Consider the following 25830-nt stretch of genomic DNA (forward strand, 5'->3'; position numbering starts at 1 on the left):
TCCAAAATATACAAAGAACTCTTAACTCAACAGTAAGAAAACAAGTAACCTGACTAAAAAGTAGGCAGAAGATCCAATCACCTCACCAAAGAAAATATACAGAAGGCAAATAAACATATGAAGGGATGCTCAACATCCTATGTCACCACAGAACTGCAAGGTAAAGTGACAACGAGATACCAGTACACACCTATTAGAATGGCAAGGATCCAAACAGTGATGACACAAAGTACTGGCACGGATCTAGAGCAACAGAAACTCTCATTCATGGCTTGGTGGGAATGCAAAATGGCACAGCCCACTTTGCCTTTTCGTTTTGTTTATATTTTAAAAATTGTATTGTTTTTACTTTTAAATCCAGTATAGGTAATATAGTATTATATTAGTTTCAGGAGTACAATACAGTGATTCAACAATTCTGTGTATTACTCTGTGAATTATTTACGGTAGCCGAATTATGGAAGCAGCCCAACGTCCACTGATAGATGAATGGATAAAGAAGATGTGGTATATGTACACCATGGCACAGCCACTTTGAAAGACAGTTTTGACAGTTTACAAAACTAAACATGTTCACCATATGATCCAGCAATCACACCTTTTGGTATTTACCCAAATGAGTTGAAAACTTATGTCCACACAAAACCTGCACAAGGTGTTTACAGCAGTTTCATTTGTAATTGCCAAAATTTGGAAGCAACCAAGAATCCCTTGGTAGGTGAATGGATAAATAAACTGTGGTACATCCATACAGTGAAATATTATTCTAAAATGAGCTATCAAGCCATGGAAAGATGCAAAGGAACCTTAAATGTATATTATGAAGTGGAAGAAGCCAGCCTGAAAAGGTCACATGGTATATGATTTCAACTAAAGGACATTCTGAAAAAAAGGCAAAAAAACTATGGAGACAGTAGCAGAATCAGTGGTTGACATGGGTTGGGGGGAAGAAGGATGGGTAGGCACAGCCCAGAGGATGTAAGGCAGTGAAACTATTCTGTATGATATTATAATGGTGAATATGTGTCTATATATTTATTGAAACCCAAAGAATGTACACCACCAAGAGTGGACCTTAGCATAAACCACAGACTTTGGGTGATTATAATGTGTCCACGTAGGTTCATCGGTTGTAACGAACATGTCACTGGGGAAGGATGTTGATAAGTGAGGAGGCTGTGCACGTGTAGGGGTGAGGCTACATGCGAGATCTTTGTACCTCCTCTTTGGTTATGCCGTGAGCCTCAAACTGCTCTAACAAAGTCTATTTAAAACACATCTTTGGGAGGGTGACTTACAATATCAGAGGGGCTGCTTTTAGAAGAGAAAATGGACAGTGAGGTGCCAGAACCACACACACCAGGGATCTATTCTGCAGGATGTGGATGTATGTATGTGAATGCATTCGTGCATCATGTGTAGGTGAGTGCACGTGCATATGCATGTGCAAGTAGGCATGCATGCATGTGTTAGTGTGTGCATGTGTGTACATGCAGGTTTGCATGCATGTGTGTATGTTTATATGCATGTGGCTGTGTATACACATGGGCATATATTTGTGTGCATATTTATATGTACGAAAGTATATGGGCTCTAAATTGTGACTCAAGATGGAGTTTTTAGCAACAGGTCGCTTCAGTCATAGGACAGGCTACTTCGCTCAATAGTAAATTCCCTGTCCCTAGAGGCATCTGAGAACCTGAGTGTTCCCTCTCTAGTCATGTTGTAGACAGACCTGCTGGGTTTGTGGGGGCTGGTGGGTCTGTGTGGTAAGCTCCCTCCTAGAGCTAAGTCTGTGCACCTGGAGCACTCCTGCATGAAGGTCTCTGCATCTTCCTTTAGCAACCTCTTGCCAGGAATTTTCTACAGGTGCCTTTTCCTGAGAGAAGACTCTGAGTGTTCACTTCCTGCCTTATGTATGTTCACCTCCAGCTCTGAGAATCCCGAAAGCCCAGCTCAGGGAATCAGAGAGTGCTGAGGGAGCCCAGAGGCCCCAACTGGGGAACATGATGCCGTCGAGGCCGAGAAATGGACATTTTTCCTGCATCCCTCTCAATACTTTCCTAATATAATTATCTGAAGCTATATCTCTCTAAGGTATTGAGGAACTTAAATAGCTTGATTACCGTGGAAACAAATGGTATCACCCTTCTTTTCTGTAAGTCCTGGAAAATTTATGGCTTCCTCCCCATTGCTTCCTAAGTACTGATTTGTTACCAAGTTGTGCAATAATCAGAAATTTGAAGTGATTTATGTCCTGTCCCCCAACAGGATGCATTTTACTTTACTTGTAGCTTCACATAATAAGTTTAAACTCTAGTTCCCAAATCATTCAGTGATGACTTTGTACAGAATTATAAATAAGAAATAGCTGTTATCATCATATGCATTGTGAAATCTTCGAAAATAAAACACCAGCCTTGGCCACGTCTCTCATAGTTTTATTTAAGTAATAATATGCTTGGAGATTTTTAGCAATGGCTCACCTAATCAGTTAATAGTATTCTACTGATGTTAACCATTACAGTTACTTTTGGGAGTTAATTTGGCTAGGCTCTTGTGGCCATTTGTTAGGTCAAATGCTTGCATGATGCTGCTGTGAAGGTATTTGTGGATGTGGTTAATGAAATGATCTACAATCATTTCACTGTAGTGAAGGAGGTTACCCTCCATAATTCAGGTAGGCCTCATCCATTCAGGTGAAGGCTTTTAAGAGCAAAAAGTGAGGTTTCCTATGGAAGAAGACATTCTGCTTCAAGGCTGCAGCCATCAACTCTTCCTGAACGTCTACCCGCTGGTCTGCTCAAGAGACTGCAGACATGCCAGCCCCCACAATCACATGAGCCAATCCTTTGGTTCTATTTCTCTGGTGAACTCTGAATGACAGATTTTGGTACCAAGATGGTGCTAGAGGAGCAGAATCTTCAGTATGAATTTTCTGAGTTAGTTATGTGTTTTTTGGTATTGGTTCTCTACGCTGACAGATTTAAAGGCCCCATGCCTCTATTTTCAGTGGTAAAGAGGATAGTGATTGTCCATGGTAGGATGTGCCAAGAGAGATACAAAATATATCACCACTGGACACTCCTAATCAAATACTCTTAAGAATCAAGCTTCTGGGTGATCATGTATAGGTTACCTTAGAACATTTTTGTCAAACTCATGAGTATAATGAGATTGGCAGTTGCTCTTAACTGTGCTGGACAAATGATGAGTTTAGGATTTCAAATTCCCAGCTCAAGCAACACATAAATAACCTGAAAGTTTCTATGCCCTGAAAGAAACCCTATCTCTTGCAGCCCTAGAGCTGAGACTTCTGACCATTAAATCCAGAGGTTCATCCTGTCAGTGGCTGAATTACCATGTAGATCAAATGCCCAAGCTCACAGTCAGTCCACTGTTGCAGGGGACACTGAATGGAAAGCAATGGGACCCTGGAAATTGGCAGGGGAATACATGGTTCGATTCTGATGAGGCTTGAACACTGAACCCTTAAATTCTACCAAGTCTTCTCTGCCAGTAGAAGCAGCCCATGCAGCCATGTGTGAGGAGGTGAACCCTCCTTTGACAGAGGAGCCCATTACGGCCTCCCCTCAGGTAGTTGGCTTGCAAGACACTGTTGATCCTCAGGACCCACCTCTACCACCTCTCTTCGCTTCTGGATCTAGAACTAGACTCAGGTCTGAGTGGACTCCAAAGGATGAGGGGCACAGTGTGACCCATGAGGACGTGTGCCACACTCGGACAGAAGTGTATGACTTTTCCAACTTCTAAATCTGGGGAATATGTGTGGAAATTGATATTAAGAGTGTGGGATAATGGTGAAAGAAACAAAATTGGAGCTGAATTTATTCATGTGGGCCAATGAACAGACATTCTGGATTTAATGTTTGGGTCATGGGATAAGAAAGATCTCTAATGGATGGCTGGTTGGCTGGCTGAACACAGATCAAAAGATGGAAAATAGTAAATGAGGTTGAAATGCCACCTGCCTTGATATACTATAGAGAAAGGTATGCAAAAGTTTTGGGAGATGGGAATGTTGAGTGGATTTGTCACATAAGACCTGCTCACTCATCTCAGGATTACACGTCTCTCATGTCCACCATGAGAAACATATTTTTGAGAGCTTCAGAATCCTTGAAGCATTCTGTGGTCATGCTTCCACACTGACCAAACCTTACAGGGAGAAGCATGGTGCAGAAGGAGATGCATGGAGCATCCTCCTGAATGCAACAGGAGGACGTGGATCCTGAGCCAGGAGAAGCCAAGTGGAGGCACTTAATTGCCAAAAATAAGCTAGTCATGGTTGCCACGATGGATGGCAGAGTCCAATCAGTAGTCAGATTGGTGGAACTCAATAGTAGATCATCGTATCCCTAGAAAAGGAGGAGACGGGCAGTTCTACTAAATCCTGATTTGATCAGTATAAGCAGAAGAGTTCTAAGTCTAGTGAACAGATTTCTAACTACGTTCATGACTTCTACATCAGTTCCCAGACTGAGGGTTCAGAGACCCAGAATCCCTTTGATGAAGGGCAAGCTGGGTCCTCTTGAGGAAGGACTCCACTATGTTGCTAACAATTTATACTGTGAATCTTTGTCCCAGCTCTCCCAAAAAGGATCTTTTTTTACCAGGCTAACTGTGCATTGGGGAAAAGGAAATATCAGACCTGTCGGGAACTTCTAGACATTGTACCTGAACTGCCACTGGCTCTGGGAGACTCAAATATCACCATGTCCCCTAGTCAGAGTGGGGGCTTATGGAGGTCAGGTAAATGATGGAGTTTTAGCTCATCTGTCTCACAGTGGGTCCTGTGGGTATTTAAACCCTCCCTGTGATTATTTCCCCAGCTCTGGAATGCATACTAGGAATACACACAATTAGCAGTTGGCAGAATCCATTCTCACGTTCATTTCTTAACCTGTGGAGTGAAGGCTATTGTGGTGGGAAAGGCCAAGTGGAAGCTACTAGAACTGCCTCCACCCAGGAAAATAGTAAACTTTTTAAAAAAATTTTTATTTATTTATGATAGTCACACACACACACACACACACACACACACACACACACACACACACAGGCAGAGACATAGGCAGAGGGAGAAGCAGGCTCCATGCACCGGGAGCCCGACATGGGATTCGATCCCGGGTCTCCAGGATCGCGCCCTGGGCCAAAGGCAGGCGCCAAACCGCTGCGCCACCCAGGGATCCCAGGAAAATAGTAAACTTAAAACAATACCACATTCCTGGAGAGACTCCAGAGATTAATGTTATCTTCAAGGACTAGAAGGATGTAGGGGGTGGTGATTGCCACCAGGTCCCCAGTCAACTCTCCTATTTGGCTGGTGCTAAAGACAGCTGGAGGATTTCTGTAAGTTTATCCAGGTGTTAACTCTACTAGCAGCTGCTGTACCACAAGTGGTCTCCTTGCCTGAGCAAATTACCACATTGCCTGGTACCTGGTATGCAGCCACTGACCATGCAAATACTTTTTCCCCCTCCATATCTCTTCATAAAGACCAGCAGAACATTTGCTTTCAGCTGGCAAGGCTGGCAGTACACCTGCACTGTCCTACTTCTGGGGGATATCAGCTCTCCAGCCCTATGTCATATTTAGTCCACAGGGACCTTGACCACTTTCCCTTCCACAAGACATCACACTGATCAATCACATGGGTGATACTATGCTAACTGGAACTACCGAGCACTAGGCTTATTGGATACTAGACTTATCGGCAAGACATACACCTGTCAGAGGATATGCTGAGTGAAATAAGTCAATCGGAGAAGGACAAACATTATATGTTCTCATTCATTTGGGGAATATAAAGAATAGTGAAAGGGAATAGAAGGGAAGGGAGAGGAAATGGGTAGTAAATATCAGAAAGGGAGACAGAACATAAAGACTCCTAACTCTGGGAAACGAACTAGGGGTGGTGGAAGGGGAGGAGTGAGGGGGGTGGGGGTGAATGGGTGACGGGCACTGGGGGGGGCACTTGACGAGATGAGCACTGGGTGTTATTCTGTATGTTGGCAAATTGAACACCAATAAAAAATAAATTTATTATTAATAAAAAAATATAAAAACATAAAAAACCCATTACTCAAAAAACAAATAATCCAGTTAATAAATGGAGAGAAGACACAGATATTTTTCCAAAGAAGATAGCCAACAGAAAAAAAAAAGAAATAAATAAATTCAGTGGCCTTTTACCTCAGTGAAATTTCTAGGGGCCCAGTGGTGCAGAGCACGTTGAGAAATCCATTCTATGGTCAAGGAAAAGTTGTTACATTTGGCCCTTCCCACAACAAAAAAAGACACACTACACCTAGTGGGCCTCTTTGGATTTATAGGCAACGTATTTCCCATTTGGATGTGTTACTCCAGCCCATTTACTGAGTGTCCTGACAGAGCTGCTAGTTTTGAGTGGGGCTCAGGATAAGAGAAGGCTCTGCAAGAGGTCCAGGCTGCTGTGCAAGGAGGTGTCAAGGAGGTCTGGGAAAGTGGTAAACGGATAGACCTCAATGAATGGGCAAAAGTGTGAAATGAATTTGTGTCCTATATGAATGCTCATTAAAGGCTGCCCTCAGCAGGGGAGGATTTTAATGACCCATTCTGCGAATACCAGTCATCCCTTTTCCCCAGCCAGTCCTGCCAAGTGGCTATTGTTACAGGACAGAGGTCATGTATAGCTTAGTATCATGGACTTCCACTCACCAAGGACAGCTTGGTTATAGGAGTGCCCATTCTGCCAGCAGTAGAGACCAACACTGAGCTCCTGATAGGGCACCATTCTCAGGGGTGATCAGCTGGCTATCTGGTGGCAGATTGATGACACTGTCCTGCTTCCATCATGGAATGGGCAGCATTTTGTTCCCACTGAAACAGACACTTATTCTGAATATGGATTTGCCTTCCCTTCATGCAATGCTTCTGCCAAAACTACTGTTTGTGGATTACAGGATGCCTTATCCATTAGTGTAGTATTCCACACAGCATTGCTTCTGATCAAGGAACTCACTTCACAGCAAAAGAAGTATGGCAATGGGCCCATGCTCATGGAATTCACAATCTTACTGTGTTTCTTACTACCCTAAAGCAGCTGGCCTGACAGCATGGTCTTTTGAAGATCCAGTTGCAATACCAGCTGGGTGGCAACACATTGCAGGGTTGGGGGCAAGGTTCTTCAGGAGGCTGTATATGCTCCAAATCAGCACCCAATTTATGGTGCAGTTTCCCCCATAGCCAAGATTCATGTGTCCAGGAATCAAGATGTGGAAATGGGAATGGCACCATATACCACTGCACCTAGAGACTCACTAGCAAAATTTTTTATTTATGTCCCCATGACTTTATGCTCTGCTGGCTTACAGATCTTAGTTTCAAAGGCAGGAATGCTTCCACCAGGAGACACAACAATAATTCCATTGAACTGGAAGTTAAGACTACCACCTGACCATCTTGGACTCCTCATGACTGAATACACAGGCAAAGAAAGAAGTTAGTTTGCTGGCTGGAGTGACTGATCCTAACTATAACTGTTGCAGTCAGAAGTTGGGTTTAGTTTGGGGGAAACTGGGCTGTACCCCACAATGGAGGTGAGGAAGAGTCTGGAACACTTACCTTAGGGCATCTCCTAGTTCTATTATGTCCTGTGATTAAGGTCAATGGAAAGCTACAACAAGTCAATTGAGTCAGTACTGCTAGCAGCCCAGACCCTTCAGGAATGGGTAATGGGGTTACCCTACCAAGGAAAGAACCACAACTTCCTGAGGAAAGAACCACAAGTTCCTTTGCCTTCCTTTGAAGGCAAAGACAATATGGAGTTGGTAGTGGAAAAAGATAGTTATAAATAGCAGCTATGACCAGTTACAGAAACCAGGATTATAATTGATTTTATTACGAATATGTTTGTATGTGTATAATCTCTTTTTCTTCCCTCTCTTAATTCCTTATCATGTAACATAAGTTGTACTGACTTCATATTATAGAATTTGAATATTTTTAACTTTACATCATGGTATTTAAGTTATGGTATATTGAGGAGAAGAGTGAGCATCGCCTAAGGACTTTAATCCTCTTCTGGGGAAAGGGTTAGTGTGCTTTCAGTTGTATACATGATAGTTGTATCATATTAGGCAGAAGCATGACTTCACTGCTATCTTTATTTGGAGACTAAGTATGGTTTACAGGGATGGCTATGGGTGTCACATTGACAAAGGGTAGATTGTAATGATTAGTTCTATGTGTTAAGTTGGTTGGCTATAGTGCCCAGTGTTTAGTGAAGCTCTAGTCTAGATATTGCTGGGAAAGCATGCAGTAGACATGATAAACTTCTACGAGGAGCTGACTTTAAATAAAGGAGATTGCTTAGAGTATGTGCCCGGATACGTGGGTGGGCCTCATGTAGTCAGTTGAAGAACTCAAGAGCAATCTGAGGTTTCCTGGGGAAGAAAAATCTCTGCTTCAAGACTAGAGCAACAACTCTTGCCTGGGTTTTCTGCTTGCTGGCCTCTGTCACTGGGAGACTTGCCAGCCTCCCCACTCATCATGGGAGCCAATTCCTAAAACAAGTATTTATATCTATTTTTTGTACTGGTTCTGTTTCTCTGGAGAGTTCTGACTTATACAAACAATAATTAATTTTTAATAGCAGAAGATATTATCCCTATTTTAATATAAAACAAACTGAAGTCTTAAGTGATGTGTCCAAGGTGATGCAAAGTGAGGAGAGAACCAAGAGTCGGAAGGAAGTTGGTGAAAATCAGTAATCTGGTCGGGTCTTACAAAGACATTGGAAAGCAATACTGTTTTGTTTTTATTAAACTGACCCATTAGTTCTACTTGAGATGAACAGAAGGAGTGTGAATCCTCTAAAAAGATTAATGGACTTCATTCTCATGCTATATGCAAATGTGTCCTGTAATTTACTAAGACATGAATTTACTAAGTCTAGAATTATGAAGACTGTAAAATATCAGGTCAACAAAAATCAAGGCTGCCCCAAGAGTGACTTCACCCTGGAGGGAAAAGATGGTATAAAGTTGTCTTACCTCAGTGAGTTGGCACGGTGCCCTCGCCTCTGCCACTACTGTCTGGGTGGTGAGCACCAACAAAGCAAAATAAAACCGCAGCAAACAATACGATGACACCAGCACTCTGTTCCTTCTCATCATGGCTTCAGTTATGTGACAAAATGGAAAAGCACTCACAAGTTTTTCAGAACATTAGAGATGCCCCATCAAGCTGACATTGTCTGCCTTTTGGAAAGGGCAGCCTGTTGGGTCCCATCTGCAGACATCGCCTTCTGGTGTGGTTTATGGGGTGCATGTATGTGTTTCTTTTTAACTGATTCCATCAGCTGAGTTTTTCCCTGGGTAGGGAAGACTAGAAAAAAGTACTTTGTCTTTATGAGCAATGTGGAGATACGTCATGAGAAAGAAGGTAGTAAGAGTGGTAGAATTTTGCAGAACAGAATCCAAACTTGTTGTGGGAATCAAGTGTGCCCCATGCCTCTTGGCCATTTGCACACTGACAATCCACATCACCAACCTTGCTGTCATAGGCATCTCTTGGTTGTCCAGAAGGGCTGGTCATGTGTCACTAGAGTGTAAAATCCCCTAAAGATCCAGATGAGGGCAGCCCGGGTGGCTCAGCGGTTTAGCGCCGCCTTACAGCCCAGAACGTGATCCTGGGGACCTGGGATCGAGTCCCGCATCGGACTCCCTGCATGGAGCCTGCCTCTCCCTCTGCCTGTCTCTCTGCCTCTCTCTCTCTCTCTGTCTCTCATGAATAAATAAAATCTTAAAAAAAAAAAAAGATCTGGATGAGTTACAGTGGGCTCTGTCCTATGAGGAGGATCACAGAACCCTCATGGCTATTACCAGTAATCACAAATTCTTTTCCATGGCTAGTTTACTACTATTTTAAAAATGAATTTTGGTTAAATGCTTTGTGGTTGAAATGTAATTTCTGACTAAAATAGTTTTCTTGAGCTCCATCCATTGCTTCGGCTAAATAGGTATGAAACTGACACCTTAAAGATCCACTTTATGTTTCTCAGTAGAAAAAGAAAAAGAAACCAGAAAATGGAACCTCCAGTGGCAGAGGAGATGAAAAAAATACCATTTCCTTAACAGATTCCACCAGTCAATTCAGGTTCATTTTTAAGGAGCCTACATCTCTCCATTTTTCTAAAACTGCAAAACCAACTGCCCTTTTAATCTTTTATAAGAAGTCTCAGGGATAGAAATTTTCTCTCTGTATCTATCCCACAATTCTTACAGAATCTGGCCTTCAATTAACATCACATTATTAATAATGATTGCTAGTATTTTTGTCCCAAATACTAAGCTGAGCATTTATGAGATTAACTAATTTACTCTTCCCCCAAACTCAGAGTGACAGGTACAATCATCCTCATTTTACAGATGAGGAGACACAGGCACAGGAAGATGTCACAGGGTCGGTCAATAAATAGAAGGACCCTGACTTACACTTGGCAGCTGCACCCCAGGCTCACCCTGTTTGCTCATAAATCAATCAGCACCATCTTTCATCTGGACCATGCCTTGAATGCTCGGTGGCAGGAGCCCCTGGGCTCCCAACAGGAGAAGCCAGCCAACTTCTCCCGGCAGAGGAGAGGGGGTGGCATCAAGGGGTCTGGCTTATTCCCAGTGATGACAAGCTGCATGGTCTGGGGCAGGCCCCCTGACTACCTGGACCTCTGCATCCACATCTCTGCCCTGGAAGGGTCCCCAGCACCCTACCAAGCTGACACCTGGAAGTGCATTGGATTGAATTTGACCCCAGAACAAAAGCTGGGGTTTTTATGGGAGAGCTGGGGGGATGGCCTGGCCCAGCGGTGCCTTCCTGGGAGAAAGCCAAACCCTGAAGAAGGTCTCAAGCTGCCTCCAAGCTCCCCACAGATGGGGTGGGGTCACCGTCCTGTCCTGCCTGTGGGTCTGAGTTTTGACGGGCATGAGGAAGTGGTTCTGCCCTTGTCATCAGGAAAGTGACACTCCAGCAGCCTGCTCCCTTCCAAAAATAAGTTGCCTACAAAACTTCAGAATGGCTTTGTTTTGACAGCTGGGATTTGGTCGTGCTTTAAGGATGGGTTCATTTTCAGCCTAGAAATTACTCATAAGCTAAATGCCAGCTTTTCTCATCCCACAGAAGGCAGCCCAAGCACAGGGATGTAGAGGAGGAGGTCTGAAGTCGTTGGGGCTCCAGGTGGCCCAGGGCAGTCCGAAAGGGACCCGCTGCCCAACCAGAGAGCCAACGCCAGTGCCAAGGGTGATTAGAGCTGCCCAGCACGGGTGTTTCCCAGAAAGAAGTGGGCTTCCTCAGCCCACAGTGACCAACTGACCACCAGACTCCCAAGCCCCAGCCCATCCCTACTTCTGATTAATGTCATGGACACAGCAGGACACCTCCACAGCACTGGTTTGGGTGGCGGGGCTCATATAGCTGGTGTATGACCACAGGACGGTGTCTGCTGGTCTCAAAATTGGAAACACACTGCAGCAGCTGAGTGAGATGTTGATCACAGAGCTCACAGTAGCCCCTTCCAGTCTGCCATCTAGAAACAGCACACATAAAGGCTTGCTTACTGCAGAGAGCCCAACTGGAAAGAAAATGATTCATAAACCAGTGACTTTTCAATTTAGAAAAAACTTCCTGGCTGTTCTAAAGAGTTCACCCTCAAGATTTCTTTATATTGCATAGGCCTGGGTTTTCACTGAAAATATCATGGTAACCCTATGTAGTGTATGCCTGTTATGCTCTTCAACGGGTGGAATGTAGATAATAACAAGTTCAAAGTTCATCTGCAAACATGCTTCCCATGCTGTCCCTGCTATAGGCCAGGCCTGGCTGTTGCTGTTCTTGACCATTTTGTGAGGAGTGCCGCTCCCCTCACACCAGCTCCCCAAGGCCTCACATACAAAGGTCATGCCATCCATGTGGATTCGACCAAATGGTTCACTGCCTGGGCTCTGGCTGCAGGGGGCCCAGTGTGGAACCAGAAGGCAGACCCCCCGCCTCGGTCACAGTCCCCTCTCCTAGGCACACCCAAGGCCTCCTGCCACAGTTATCCCTGACCTCTCACTGCAAGACATCTGGACAAGCCAAAACCACCTGAGGCCTCAGCCTCATGTAGACTGAAGAGGCCACCACAAGTCAGCACGTCAGAGCCAAGCAGTGCCAACAAAGGGGTTGGGAAGCCAGAGTCCTTGGGCTGGCCTCACTGCTGATGCTGTGTGACCCCTGGCAAACCTCTCAACATCTCTGAGTCTCAGGAGCATCATCAAAAAAGAGGAGTTTAATGAAAAGATCTTCACAGGTTCCTTCCAGATCCAATATTCTATTACTCTGTGGAACTGAAACTATTTCATCCATATACAAAAAGTTAACTTTCTTTTGGCCTATAAAGTAAAGAATTTCTCATAAGTCATGGGAATGAGAACTCATTGACAACAGTTTTCCCAACTCCCTTTAGTCCACAAATATCACCAGATAGAAGCAAGGCACTCTTCAGGGTCTGCTGATCAGGGCTCTGAGACTTTATGGAAATGAGTCTTGTATCGAGGACTCAGCACAACCACTACCACCATTTCTCCCAAATATACTGACCCCTCCTATATGTGATCATGCTGATCTAGTCTATTCTATTTTATTCTGTGCATTTTATTCTATTTTAAAAAATATTGGTTCAAATCCCCTGAATTGGTTTGGTGACTCATGAGAGGGTCACTTCCGAACCCGTGGTTTGAAAGATCCTGCTATAGCCATGATCACAGGAAAGGCTATGCCGATACCAAGGACAGCATTAAAAGAAGTAAGGCACCATCAGAGGGGCTGTCACGAAATGGACACAGGGACCTGAGCAGGAAGAAGCAAGACAGTGAGCGGCTCAGAATTCAGAGGAGGGAAGGAGCACAGTTGGGGAAGCTTCCTGGCTTCTGGAGGGCCATGGTCTTTTCCTTCCTTACTCAGTGTGTCACTGCTGCTGGCCAATGACTGTGGCCTCTGTCCAAGGGGCAAAGAGCTCTCTCTCTGATGACTTTCCCCTGGAGTTGACCCGAGGGGTACAGATCTGCATCACCTCGTCCTGAATGTTCATGAGGCCTCAGACACAGAAAAGTCATGCATGGACATGACAGGTAGTATTTGATGGTTGTTTCAAGCACAAATTTTTTTTTTAAGTGCAAAAAGGTTAACTTAGAGACTACAGATCAACTTAAATTTCTTCCAAGATTTTCATTCCACTCTGTGATCTGCCCTAAAAGATGACCCCAAGAGTTGTATCCAGTCCCTTTATCAGAAAAATTAGACTCAAATCCTTGGATCGGAAGACCTCCAATGATGCCTACTGGCTGTACCTTCTTCCCTGAATCGAAGGGATCCACTCAGCCTGGAGTAGGCCCATCCTCTGTTTAACTCCCTGCCCTTGCACTGGTGCCAGGAAGCACTCCAGTCTTTGTCACTATAGGCTTCAGGGCCGAGGCACAAGGGTACACCTCTGGACTGGGCACTGCTGGCAGAAATGGGCAGTTCTCCAGGAGGATGGAGCTACTGTGTGCTGGCAGCCGGGCCACAGGGAAAGCCCTGTAGGAAGCCACATGACCAGGAAGATGGGCAGGAAAGGCATCTGGGAGAGAGGCTGGAGGCTACACACTGGCAGAAGCCCCGGGCCCAGAGAGGAGCTCTGGACCCATCTATGGAAAGGGTCCCCACCCTGTCAGCACTTGAGTCTCTCCGGAGGCCTCAATCCCAAAGTTGGCCAAGCAGGGCCTATGTGCAAGGTGTGGGTGCAGCAGGGCTGAGAGGCCCAATCCCCCAGGGTAGCACTAGCAGAGTGCCAGCCTCCTGGGGACCTCCACAGCAACCCACACAGACGAGCCAGGTTTGGGGGCCTCTTCCTATGCCATGTGTAGGGACACATGGGAATAAATCTCCCCTGCTCCTAGGAGAGAATCAGTCCTGCTGCTACCTCAGGTGCCAGGAGTCCTGACGATCTCTCTTGGAAGGGCCTGGATTGAATTTCAGAAGAGCTCGGCACTGTAAAAACACACAGGCACTGTGGTTTGGGTCTCCAAGGACTGACCGCAGGGCTGGGAGCTCCACCTTTTTCAGAGGAAACTTCACTAACAGAAACAACCTGGAGAAATGGGCGAGGGGACAAGGGGTTCAGGATAAGGGCATCGAGGCCCCCAGCCTGGTGCATGCAGGTGAGCTGTTCCCGTAAGCAGCTACTGTCTTGGCTCTTGTGGTAGAAATGGCAACTGTGGATGTTTTACTGGGAATACAAAAGGGAAAACCAGTAACAGGTGGTTTTTTTGTTTTGTTTTGTTTTGTTGTTGTTGTTGTTTTTTTTTTTTGCTTTTGCTTTGTTTGAGAGGTGAGAAATGAAAACCACACATAACACTTAGAAGGCTGATACACAGGATTTGTCAGCTGGGGTTTGATATGACTGCTGCTGTACCTATGAACATATGCTCACCCAATCCCACAAAGTCCATTTCGCTCACTATCTGGGAGTGCAACCTGGACAGCCCCCACGTGTGGGCAGTGAGCACCCAGCCCCGAGCATGGCTGGTACAGGCTGGGGTGGGCATGCGTTGCGCTGCTGGAGCTAAGTGGACACATTAGCTGCTTTCCTTCTGGGAGCAGAGCTTCCTCCCATGGTGCCTTTCATCAAGAGGGACCTGCTGGGTGTCCCCTGGACTCAACTCTTCCTTGCTGAAGTAGGAGAACCGTTAGCACAGAATGAACGTGAAATGGAAACAAAATGTCTGCTAAGTGTCCAACAGGCTGGGAATGTGGAGAGAAGGCCCAGCGCTGGTTTCCCTTAGCAACACGCTTTAGAGGACAAGACGGTAGGCAACATCTCTCTCCCTGTGGAGTCCTACAAACCTGACGCTAGTCACCAGCCCTCCTGAAGCGCCCTATCGGTTCTGCAAACTAGTCCGGGTATTTTTTGGTAAAGAGCTAGAAATGTTTCCAAAATTATTACTGCCCTTTCCTTTCCAAGTCTTGCCCCCTTTTAAGGCCTAAAGGATGATGTAGTCTGCCCAGAAGGGTGTCCAAGTGAGAGGGCGGGCTTGCACCCCCACGTCTGCCTCCCAGTGAGACCCGGCCACGTGTCCCAACCAGGCTGCAAGGTACAGGGAGCAGACCAAGATAATGGGTTTGCAAATAGACATGGACACAAGACTCAGAGCAACCATTTCACTTTGTGCCGGGGCACCATGCTGGCCTCAAGCGGACTTGAGCTCTGCTGGCTGAGGGCACAGCAGCCACGGTTGTCCTGAGGCTCCTTCCACACTCCTGAGCGTGGGGGTAACATTCCTCAGGACCAGGAGGTGAGACAGGAGGTAATGAGGCCTGAGCACTACCGATCCGGGGACCCTGAGGAAATCGGAGTGCACAGCTCTGAGAGGTCCCTGGACTCCTGCCAAGCATAGGAAGTGAGCTGGTGGGTATGTGGATGGGGCAGTCGACACTGGGCACTCTCCCCAGGGCACAGGTGAGTACACCATCCTGCGTGGCAGGGCTCAACCCAATTCTGGCTAGCATGCTCTAGTCAGAAGACTGGTTTTATACAGAAAGGTTTTAAAAGTCCCACAGAAGGTGGTAAAGCCAAGAGGGAATGCGTGTGGGGCGTTCATGCAGCAAGGCCAGTGAAGAGAGTAGTTCCCAGGTGAAGACGTGGGTCTGCACTGTCCAGTACACCAAAGGGCAGTGCCATGGACCATGGGCACTCGAGAACGCCCCCTGGATTGCAAAGACTGAACGTGAAAAATGGTAAAACACCTCATCAACATTTTTATGTAGATCCCATGTTGAAATGATAATATTTTTAGATATTGGGTTCAATAAATTATAGCATTAAAATGAATTTCAGGGCAGCCGGGGTGGCTGAGCAGTTTGGTGCCACCTTCAGCCCAGGGCTTGATCCTGGAGACCTGGGTTCGAGTCCACGTCAGTCTCCCTGCATGGAGCCTGCTTCTCCCTCTGCCTGTGTCTCTGCCTCTCTCTCTCTCTCTGTGTCTCTCATGAATAAATAAATAAAATCTTTTAAAAAAATGAATTTCACCTTTTAATTTTGTCTCTCTTTTTAAAAAGATTTTATTTATATGAGACAGAGTGAGAGAGAGACCACAGGAGGAGAGGAAGGGGCAGAGGGAGAAGCAATCTCCCCACTGAGCAGGGAGCCTGTGTGGAGCTCAATCCCAGGACCCCGGGATCACGACTGGAGCTGAAGGCAGATGCCTAACCGACTGATCCACCCAGGTGCCCCTAATTTTATCTTTAAAATTATTTTAAATTATTATAAATGTGGCTACTAGAAGATTTTAAATTAGATATGTAGCTTGAATTATAGTTTTATTGGGCAGCGCTGATTTAGAAATCTGGACTCTAATCTTGGCTAATCTAGTCTCTAGCTGGGTAGCAACAGAGGCAAGCTCATTGGACTCCAATTTCTTTTCTGAAATAAGCCCAACTTCCTTCACAGTTAAAAGACTAGCAGAAAATGCTGTCTACACCAGCTATCAGACCAGCATCCCTCTCTTGTTTCTCCGCAGGATACAGGCCTGTCCCGTGTGGCTGAACAGGTCACAGGCTGCACAAGGGTGACACATTGAAGGGAAGGGATCCTGTTCAGAGTATACATAAGTAGATTTGTATATTTATTATTATAATATCCTGGTACCTGGCAATAAGTATCTTGTTCTAACAAAAAGCAATACTCTTTTTCTGATTTGCATAAAAGCTCCGGCGGCCCCACCAGAACCAGAGTCCTGCCTGAATTCCACTGCAAGGACAGCTGCTTTGCTGGTTTGGCCTCGGTCTCTGTCATAGGCCTGATGCATTGGGGGGCAGGAACCTGGTACCTTATTTTTACAAAATGTCACTAGTGTCTGGTGCTAAAGACTTACATTAACCAACTGGGCCATGGCCAGGGCTCACCCAGGATGTGCCACTTACCTTTTCATTTTTTTTCTCATCTGGTTTGCATCCGGTGTTGGTGGGGCTGGACGATGACAGGCCACTGCCAGGCCCCCCTCCGGCCTCCCCGTTGAGGTTGGCTGCACTGACATTGGGAGGCGTGACGGCTGATGCTGCGGATGTAAGTGGGATGGCTGCTCGGGGGCACTGGGCCCCAAGAATCGTCTGCATGGGGGGCTGGTGCAGGTGCTGCGGGGACACCATCGAGTGGGGTCTGAGGCTGGCAGCGGGCAGGCGTGAGGGGGAGTTCTGGGTGCGCAGGGGCGACACGGTGGCTGTTGGCCGGTCTTGGGCCTGGGCTGAGGAGTGGGCAGCTGGAGCACAGGGTTGGAGAGAGAGTGGGGTTGCAAGGTTAGTTTGTCATGGCTGTGCCATCATCGCGGACTCCACCCTGGATACATCCTCCTGGGCTCTCAGCCTCTGTCCTTGGTCCCTCTGCACCCACCCTGCTCCTTGGGGACAGAGATGGGGCCTGGTGCCTGGGGGAACACATCCCGTCTCCCCGAAGCCCTGCTGCAGCACAAACAGCCTGCCCTGGGGAGGAGCAGAAACCTCTTCTCCAAGGTTGTTGCCAGTGTGGACATGTCCCCAGTTCCCATGAAGCCTTCTAACTGGTTTTCTCTGCTTTGATGAGCAGACACACTCACAAGTTCTTTTACATCGCCCTAATGAAAATGTTCATAAATTAAAGCCCATGACAGAATCCTGAAGAAGCCCCAGGACACCCCCTAGAACTATTAGACACCACTGCATGCAAGGTGACCACTGCCAACAGCTGGATTCTGGTTGCTTTAGACCCCAGAACTGTAACTGGCCCTTGGTCCACACTCAGCATTTGAGCTGGCTGAGCTAGGCCTGCGTGCCTGCGGCAGCTCTTGTGGGTGACAGTCACAGGAGGAAGGTGCTGCAGCTTTGGGCCATCACCATGCTCACTGCTATCTGCCTGTGGCTGTTGCCTTGCTCGCACACCAAAGTCAGTGTCTGGATTTATGGAACAGAAATGTCACAATGATGTATCCACCCCCTACTTGCCAGCAAAAATGCCTCCTAAGGGTAGTAGGGTCTAAAGGCCTACCGTTTGTAAAAATCTACCATTTGAAAACATAAAGTTCCTTCCAAACCCAGCACCACATTAAAATTAATCCTGCTGCAGCTTGTGTCAGTAATTTTGAAGAACTGTCTCCTAACTCGTAACAGAAGAAACTTACAGGGGCTCAGAGTGAGCCACATCAGAGCAATGTGACTGGTGACCTGGGCTGGGGACCTAAAGGGAGACATGGGTCATGGCAGCCCACACCACTGCATGCCACGTGGCCCATGCCACATTGCACAACTCAGATTAGATCGTTTTTGCACCGTCATCCAGAGAAGAATTACACTTTACACTGCCCTTATTTCCTACCACCAGAACTCATGGCATTTGTAGCTTCAGCAACATGAAGAAACCACATGTGAGAAAACAAAACAATATTCTCAGCCCCCAAATATGCCTTGAATACATAGTCTACTCATAAATCCTAACAGCGTTTCCCTGGCGTGTGAAGTAACTTGGCTGGGCAAACGAGAGCCCCTCCCCACATGGCCCGGCCTCAGATTCTGACAGCGCTGCGTGGGAAGAGCTGGGGAGATCTAATTACGTGATCCTGGCCTCCCTGGGACTCAGGGACTCTGGCCGTGTCCTCTGTTTCTAGGAGGTGCAATGTATAAGGGCTGATTTATGGTTTTAAAAGTATTCAGAGTTTGGGGCGGGTTTGAATCCTCACTCAATGTGGCCTCACATTTCAAAAGACCAGGTTTTAGGCAATGATGCAGATCAATGAAGCCACTGGGGTCACTCCATCAGCCCAAGGGAACCCGTGACTTGGACAGTGCTCCCAGGGCCATTCGTCTGCCTCTCCCCAGCTATCTGAACTCTCCTTCACCCCAGCCCCCTGGCCCTGGCATGGGGTGCGGCAGCTGGACCAGGCAAGAGTAACAATCACTTGGGCCCAAGAGCCTGCAGGGGCTGCTCCACATTCTCCCACGGAGTCCCACGCTGCTCCCCTCCACCTCTGGCTGGCTTCCACATGCCTGCCACATGGCCCTGCCAAACCCAGTACAGAAGAGGAGACAGTGTTCCAGAGAGTTCTCAGCCTGCCTGCCAGGCAATCCCTTTGACATCCTTCCCCCTTCTCTCCCTTGTTCCTCCCTCAGCCACTCCAGCCTCCTCACTGTTCTGCCAACACAGGCTCGCTCTCACCTCAGAGACTGTTGCACAGAATACACTTCCCCAGAGGGCCATGCGTCCCTTTGCCCACTTCGGTCACGGTCACTGCAGACTCTGAGCTCCCGGAGAGCCTGTCCTCGCCCACCCACCCAACAGTGCAGGCTGCCGCTCTGCAAGCCCAGCCACTCCTGGCCCGCGTCATCTCCCCTTCCCTCCCACGGCACCATCTGCTCTCCACACTGTGAGTCCCCCTTCATAGCGTGTGGCTGCTCCTAGCCTGCCTCCCCCCACCTCGAGGTGAGCCCACGAGGGAGCTCCACTTGCTGTGCAGTTCAGCAATCTACCCCCAAACAGTCGCCCTGGGGCCCAGCATGCAGATGCTTGATCAATTTCTTGAATGAATGAACAAGTCTTTGAAAAAAGAGAATTTTCAGATTTTACAGAATTGAACCACTGCAGAAGATAAAACTCTTCCATGAGAAAGAGGGGCATGACTCATCACACTGGCTGGTAGAACAATATGGGGTTCCCCGGAGCCCCAGGAGGATTCATCCTCAGGTTTACCCACCCTGTGCCATCCGACCTTGGACTGACCTAGACCACTTCCCTCCAGTCACCCTGCTACTTAGCAATGCCAAAGCCCCTGTGTGACAGAGGCAGCAGTCTGAGGAAATGTTCCGGTTCCATACTGTTCCCCTCTGCTTCTCCTCCGTAAACCTTTGGCACAGCCCAGCAACTCTGTAGTGCCTGACCCCCCTGGACCTCAGTCAGTTCACTGCTCCGTCATCCCACAGGTGCTTTATAAAGACTAGTTGCACCAATGAATGACCAACCTTACACCAACATTATCCTTTTCTTATCCTCAAGTTTATCACTTCCCACTTCATGGATGAAATGAACATTGGCAACTCCCCAAACTTCAGGCCAGGCCAGCCTCTCTCTCAACTCATCTAGACCCACCCTGCCCTCCGGTCTCAAGGATACAGGGTCCCCACAGGTCTGCCCCATCATGCTCATCTTGATCCTTTCCCCTAGCTCATCACCTTCTCACCTGTATTAAATTTCTCTATTAACTTTCCTCTTGCAATTTACTAAGCAAGTTTATGGCTCCCATTTTTAAACAGTCTTTTTTTTCTGGCCAGTACCTCTTTTTCCCATTTTCCTTTTACCTAGTATTCTTGAAATAGTGCCTATATTTGTTCTTTCTTACTTTTCATTCAATTATTTGCATGATCTGTATTTGCCCTCATGACAGTTGTCATCTCTGCTCTGTGTTCCAGATACATTCCCTTGTGCAGCTTTCTAGTGTTACTAATTTCCATCTACAACTATGTCTGTGCTATAGTCTATGTTACCTATAGAGATTTTGTATTTAAATAGATATATTTTTCCCTTTCCAAAATTTCAAGTTGGTTTTCATATTCACCAGTTTCTGATTCATAACTATCCATCCAATTTTTCCCTTTCATAACACACTGTTTTTTCTTTTTCTTAGGGGGGGGAATGTAGGTGTTATTCTTTCTTTTCCCTTTTAGAGAATTATTTACTTATTTATTTTTATTTATTTGTACTTTTAGCTAGACTCACACCCAATATGGGGCTTGAACCCATGGCTCCAGGATTAAGAGTGGGATGCTCTAATGACTGAGCCTGCCAGGCACCCTTAGAGGATCTTAAATATACTGATATCAAAGCCTTTTTCAGATTTCTCTTTTTTAAAAAATATTTTATGTATTCATGAGAGCCACAGAGAGAGAGAGAGGCAGAGACACAGGCAGAGGGAGAAGCAGGCTCCATGTAGGGAGCCCGACGTGGGACTCCATCCTGGGACTCCAGGATCACACCCTGGGCTGAAGGTGGTGCTAAACCGCTGGGCAACCGGGGCTGCCCCAGATTTCTCTCTTACTTCTCTCCCATTTCTTCAGTTTATTGGCTATCTTTTATGCATTAGTGTTCCCCTTGTGCTTTGAGATTTCAGTATGCAAGCTCCTCTTCAGTATGACTATCCTATTGCTCTTGTATCTTTGGTCACTGCTTCTGCATGGTCCCCTGGGACCTTCTCTCAGAACCAGGTATAACAGGATGGTTATAGAGCCAAACTCAGCTCCATGCCCAGGTGGCCCTCTCTATCCTCTCCCATACCCCAGGGAGCAGCTCAGTACTCACAATTCCCCAAGCATGGGGGGACTGTAGCTGTTCAAACCATTGCCCTTGGCTCTGGTCCCCTGATACTCACCAGGGACTTCTTGTCCGTTTTCTCCTGCAGGAGTTGAAAGTCAGCCAACACTGCCTGCTTTTCATTCCAGTAAGCCAATGCTTCAACCCCATTAGCTATTGTGTGTCCCATTTTGTTTTGATCCAAAGAATTGACTTTTTAAAAATTTAAAAACAAACAAATCTCTTTGTGTTTAAAAGAGGGAATGGGGGATTCCCACATGAACTCACTGTCCCATACTATCGAGGAGTTCTTCATTCACTTCTCAGTCTACTGAAATATAGTTTGTCACTTTCTTTCCATCAAATATTACCTGAACAAGATCAATTATGACTCCACCTGTTAGTGAATTTAATGGACACTTTTCTGTTTTCAGAAAAAAGTATCCACTGATCTAGTTGCTTAACTTTACACCAATACCACACTGACTTTATTACTGTAGCCTTATGTCCTGAAATCAGTGTTAGCCTTCCAACTTTGTTGTTCCTTTCAAGGTCGTTTGGCTATTCTAGGTCCTTTGAATGCCTATATGAATTTGAGAAACAGGTTACTAATTTCTACAAAAAAGTAGACTGGGGAGGGGCGTCTGAATGGCTCAGGTGGTTAAGCATCTGCCTTCAGCTCAGGTCATGATCTCAGGGTCCTGGGATATAGAGCCCCACACCAGGCTCCTTGCTCTGCAGGGAGTCTGCTTCTCTCTCTCTCCCTCTCCCTCTGTGTTCTCCCCCTCTCTCAAATACATAAAATCTTAAAAAAGATGTTGAGTGCATTTGTGATTGGTATTCCATTGAATCTATAGGTCAAAATTTTGGATAATAAATCCCTTAACAATAGTAAATCTTCTCACTCATAGATAAAGTGTTTTTTTCTCAGCTTTTTCAGTCATATTCAATTTCTCTTAGCAATATTTGGTAGTTTTCAGCAGACAACTATTCTTCTTTTATCAGATGTGTCCCTAACTATTTTTCATGTTCTTAAAATTGTTATTATCTTTTAAAATATCATTTCCAATTATTCACCACTAGTATGTAAAAATATACTGATTTTTGTATATTAATCTTGTATTCTGCAACCTTGCTGAATTCGTTTATTAGCTATACAGAAAGTTCTGTGTGAGTGTGGATTGCCCAGGGTTTTCTATATTCGAGACCATGTTATCTGCAAATAGATATAATTTTCCTCCCTCCTTTCCAATCTGCATGCTTTTTATATCTTTTTCTTGACTAACTGCTCTGGATAGAATTTATAGTACAATATTAAATAGAATCGGCAAGAGTGGATATTCTTGTTTAATCCTGACCTCAGGGGAAAAGCTTTCTATCTCTCACCATTAAGTCTGAGGTTAGCTGTGGTTTTCATGGATGCCCTTTATCAGGTCGAGCAGCTCACTTCTATTTTCTCATTTTCTGACAGTTTTTAATCAGGAATGTGTGTTGGATTTTGTAAAAAAAATTTTTTTCCATATCTGTTGAACTGGTCATATTATTTTTATTCTTTGATTTCTTTTATTTAATTATTTTTTACTGGTGTTCAATTTGCCAACATATAGCATAACACCCAGTGCACATCCCATCAAGTGCCCCCCTCAGTGCCCGTCACCCAGTCACCCCCACCCCCCGGCCACCTCCCCTTCCACCCCTCCTAGTTCGTTTCCCAGAGTTAGGAGTCTCTCATGTTCTGTCTCCCTCCCTGATATTTCCCACTCATTTTCTCTCCTTTTCCCTTTATTCCCTTTCACTATTTTTTATATTCCCCAAATGAATGAGACCATATAATGTTTGTCCTTCTCCGATTGACTTATTTCACTCAGCATAATACCCTCCAGTTCCATCCATGTCGAAGCAAATGGTGGGTATTTGCCGATTCTAATGGCTGAGGAATATTCCATTGTATACATAGACCACATCTTCTTTATCCATTCATCTTTCGGTGGACACCGAGGCTCCTTCCACAGTTTGGCTATTGTGGACATTGCTGCTAGAAACATCGGGGTGCAGGTGTCCCGGCGTTTCATTGCATCTGTATCTTTGGGGTAAATCCCCAGCAGTGCAATTGCTGGGTCGTAAGGCAGGTCTATTTTTAACTCTTTGAGGAACCTCCACACAGTTTTCCAGTGGCTGCACCAGTTCACATTCCCACCAACAGTGCAAGAGGGTTCCCCTTTCTCCGCATCCTCTCCAACATTTGTGGTTTCCTGCCTTGTTAATTTTCCCCATTCTCACTGGTGTGAGGTGGGATCTCATTGTGATTTTGATTTGTATTTCCCTGATGGCAAGTGATGCGGAGCATTTTCTCATGTGCGTGTTGGCCATGTCTGTGTCTTCCTCTGTGAGATTTCTGTTCATGTCTTTTGCCCATTTCATGATTGGATTGTTTGTTTCTTTGCTGTTGAGTTTAATAAGTTCTTTATAGATCTCGGGAACTAGCCCTTTATCCGATAGGTCATTTGCAAATATCCTCTCCCTTTCTGTAGGTTGTCTTTTAGTTTTGTTGACTGTTTCTTTTAAGATACCCAGGAATAAACCTAACCAAAGTGGTAAAGGATCTATACCCTAAAAACTACAGAACACCTCTGAAAGAAATTGAGGAAGACACAAAGAGATGGAAAAATATTCCCTGCTCATGGATTGGAAGAATTAATATTGTGAAAATGTCAATGTTACCCAGAGCAATTTACACATTCAATGCACTCCCCATCAAAATGCCATGGACTTTCTTCAGAGAGTTGGAACAAATCATCTTAAGATTTGTGTGGAATCAGAAAAGACCCCGAATAGCCAGGGGAATTTTATTTTTTTTTAAAAAAATTTTTTTAGAAATTTTTATTTATTTATGATAGTCACACAGAGAGAGAGAGAGAGGCAGAGACACAGGCAGAGGGAGAAGCAGGCTCCATGCACTGGGAGCCTGACGTGGGATTCGATCCCGGGTCTCCAGGATCGCGCCCTGGGCCAAAGGCAGGCGCTAAACCACTGCGCCACCCAGGGATCCCAGCCAGGGGAATTTTAAAAAAGAAAACCATATCTGGGGGCATCACAATGCCAGATTTCAGGTTGTACTACAAAGATGTGGTCATCAAGACAGTGTGGTACTGGCACAAAAACAAGACACATAGATCAATGGAACAGAATAGAGAATCCAGAAGTGGACCCTCAACTTTATGGTCAACTAATATTCAACAAAGGAGGAAAGACTATCCACTGGAAAAAAGTCAGTCTCTTCCATAAATGGTGCTGGGAAAATTGGACAGCCACGTGCAAAAGATTGAAACTGGACCATTCTCTTTCACCATACACAAAGATAAACTCAAAATGGATGAAAGATCTAAATGTGAGACAAGATTCCATCACAACCCTAGAGGAGAACACAGGCAACACCCTTTATGAACTTGGCCACAGTAACTTCTTGCAAGATACATCCATGAAGGCAAGAGAAACAAAAGGAAAAATGAACTATTGGGACTTCATAAAGATAAGAAGCTTTTGCACAGCAAAGGATACAGTCAACAAAACTCAAAGACAACCTACAGAATGGGAGAGGATATTTGCAAATGACGTATCTTTGATTTCTACATACAGTAAGTTATGTTGATTGGTAAATGTAAATCAAATCTTGAATTTCTAGGAGAAACTCTACTTAGTCATCATATATTATCCTTTTTATTTATTGCTATAATCGATTGCTAAATTTTTTATAGAGTTTTTACATCTATGTTTATGAGTTATATTGGTCTTTTTAAAATTTTCTTTCAATGTCTTTGTCTGGTTTGGGTATGAGGGTAAAGTTGGCCTTACAGAAAGTTAGGAAATATTCTCCCTTCTTTTCAATTTTCTGGAAGAGTTTCTATAGAATTGTATTTTTTTTTCCTTAACCATTAGGTATAATCTAACGATGAAGTCACTTAGGCTTGGAGATCTCTTTGTGGAAAATTTTTAACTAATTCAATTTCTTTAACTAATAGACATAGGCCTATTCAGATTATTGTTTCTAAAGTTTATCAATTTCTGTTTTTAAGAAATTTATCTGTTTTGTGTAATTTGTTGAGTTTATTGGCATAAAAATTTTTTTAAGGATTTTATTTATTTATTTGAGACAGAGAGCGTGAGCAGGGGTGGAGGAGGGGCAGAGGGAGAGAGAGCAGCAGACTCCCTGCTGAGCAGGGAGCCCAGGGTGGGGCTCTATCCTAAGACCCTGAGATCATGACCTGAACCGAAGGCTTAACCGACTGAGCCACTCAGGTGCCCCTACTAGCATAATCTTTTAAATAATCCTTTATTATTCTGTAAAATCTGAAGTAAAATAATAATCCCTAATTATTCTGTAACATCTATTATTCTTAGTATTGATGATTTGTGTATTCTCTCTTATTCTTTATCCCTCTGGCTAGATGTTT

The 25830-nt window shown here is 45.3% G+C and overlaps 1 protein-coding gene across 6 annotated transcripts in view; it reads right to left on the reverse strand.

Annotated features, from left to right (window-relative positions):
* The window catches only part of SH3RF3 (SH3 domain containing ring finger 3), a 355665-nt gene that overhangs the window by 41919 nt on the left and 287916 nt on the right, over nt 1-25830 (reverse strand). For 4 of the 6 annotated variants that reach the window (XM_049115369.1, XM_049115370.1, XM_035696094.2 and 1 more), the window contains one exon: nt 16996-17330. The exons of the other annotated variants lie outside the window; for them this stretch is intronic. In XM_049115369.1, coding sequence (XP_048971326.1) covers nt 16996-17330 — 335 coding nt within the window. The remainder of the gene's footprint in view (nt 1-16995; nt 17331-25830) is intronic. 6 annotated transcript variants of the gene reach the window in all.

Source organism: Canis lupus, chromosome 10 (genome assembly GCF_003254725.2).
Source record: "Canis lupus dingo isolate Sandy chromosome 10, ASM325472v2, whole genome shotgun sequence".
Taxonomy (NCBI): Eukaryota; Metazoa; Chordata; class Mammalia; order Carnivora; family Canidae; genus Canis; species Canis lupus.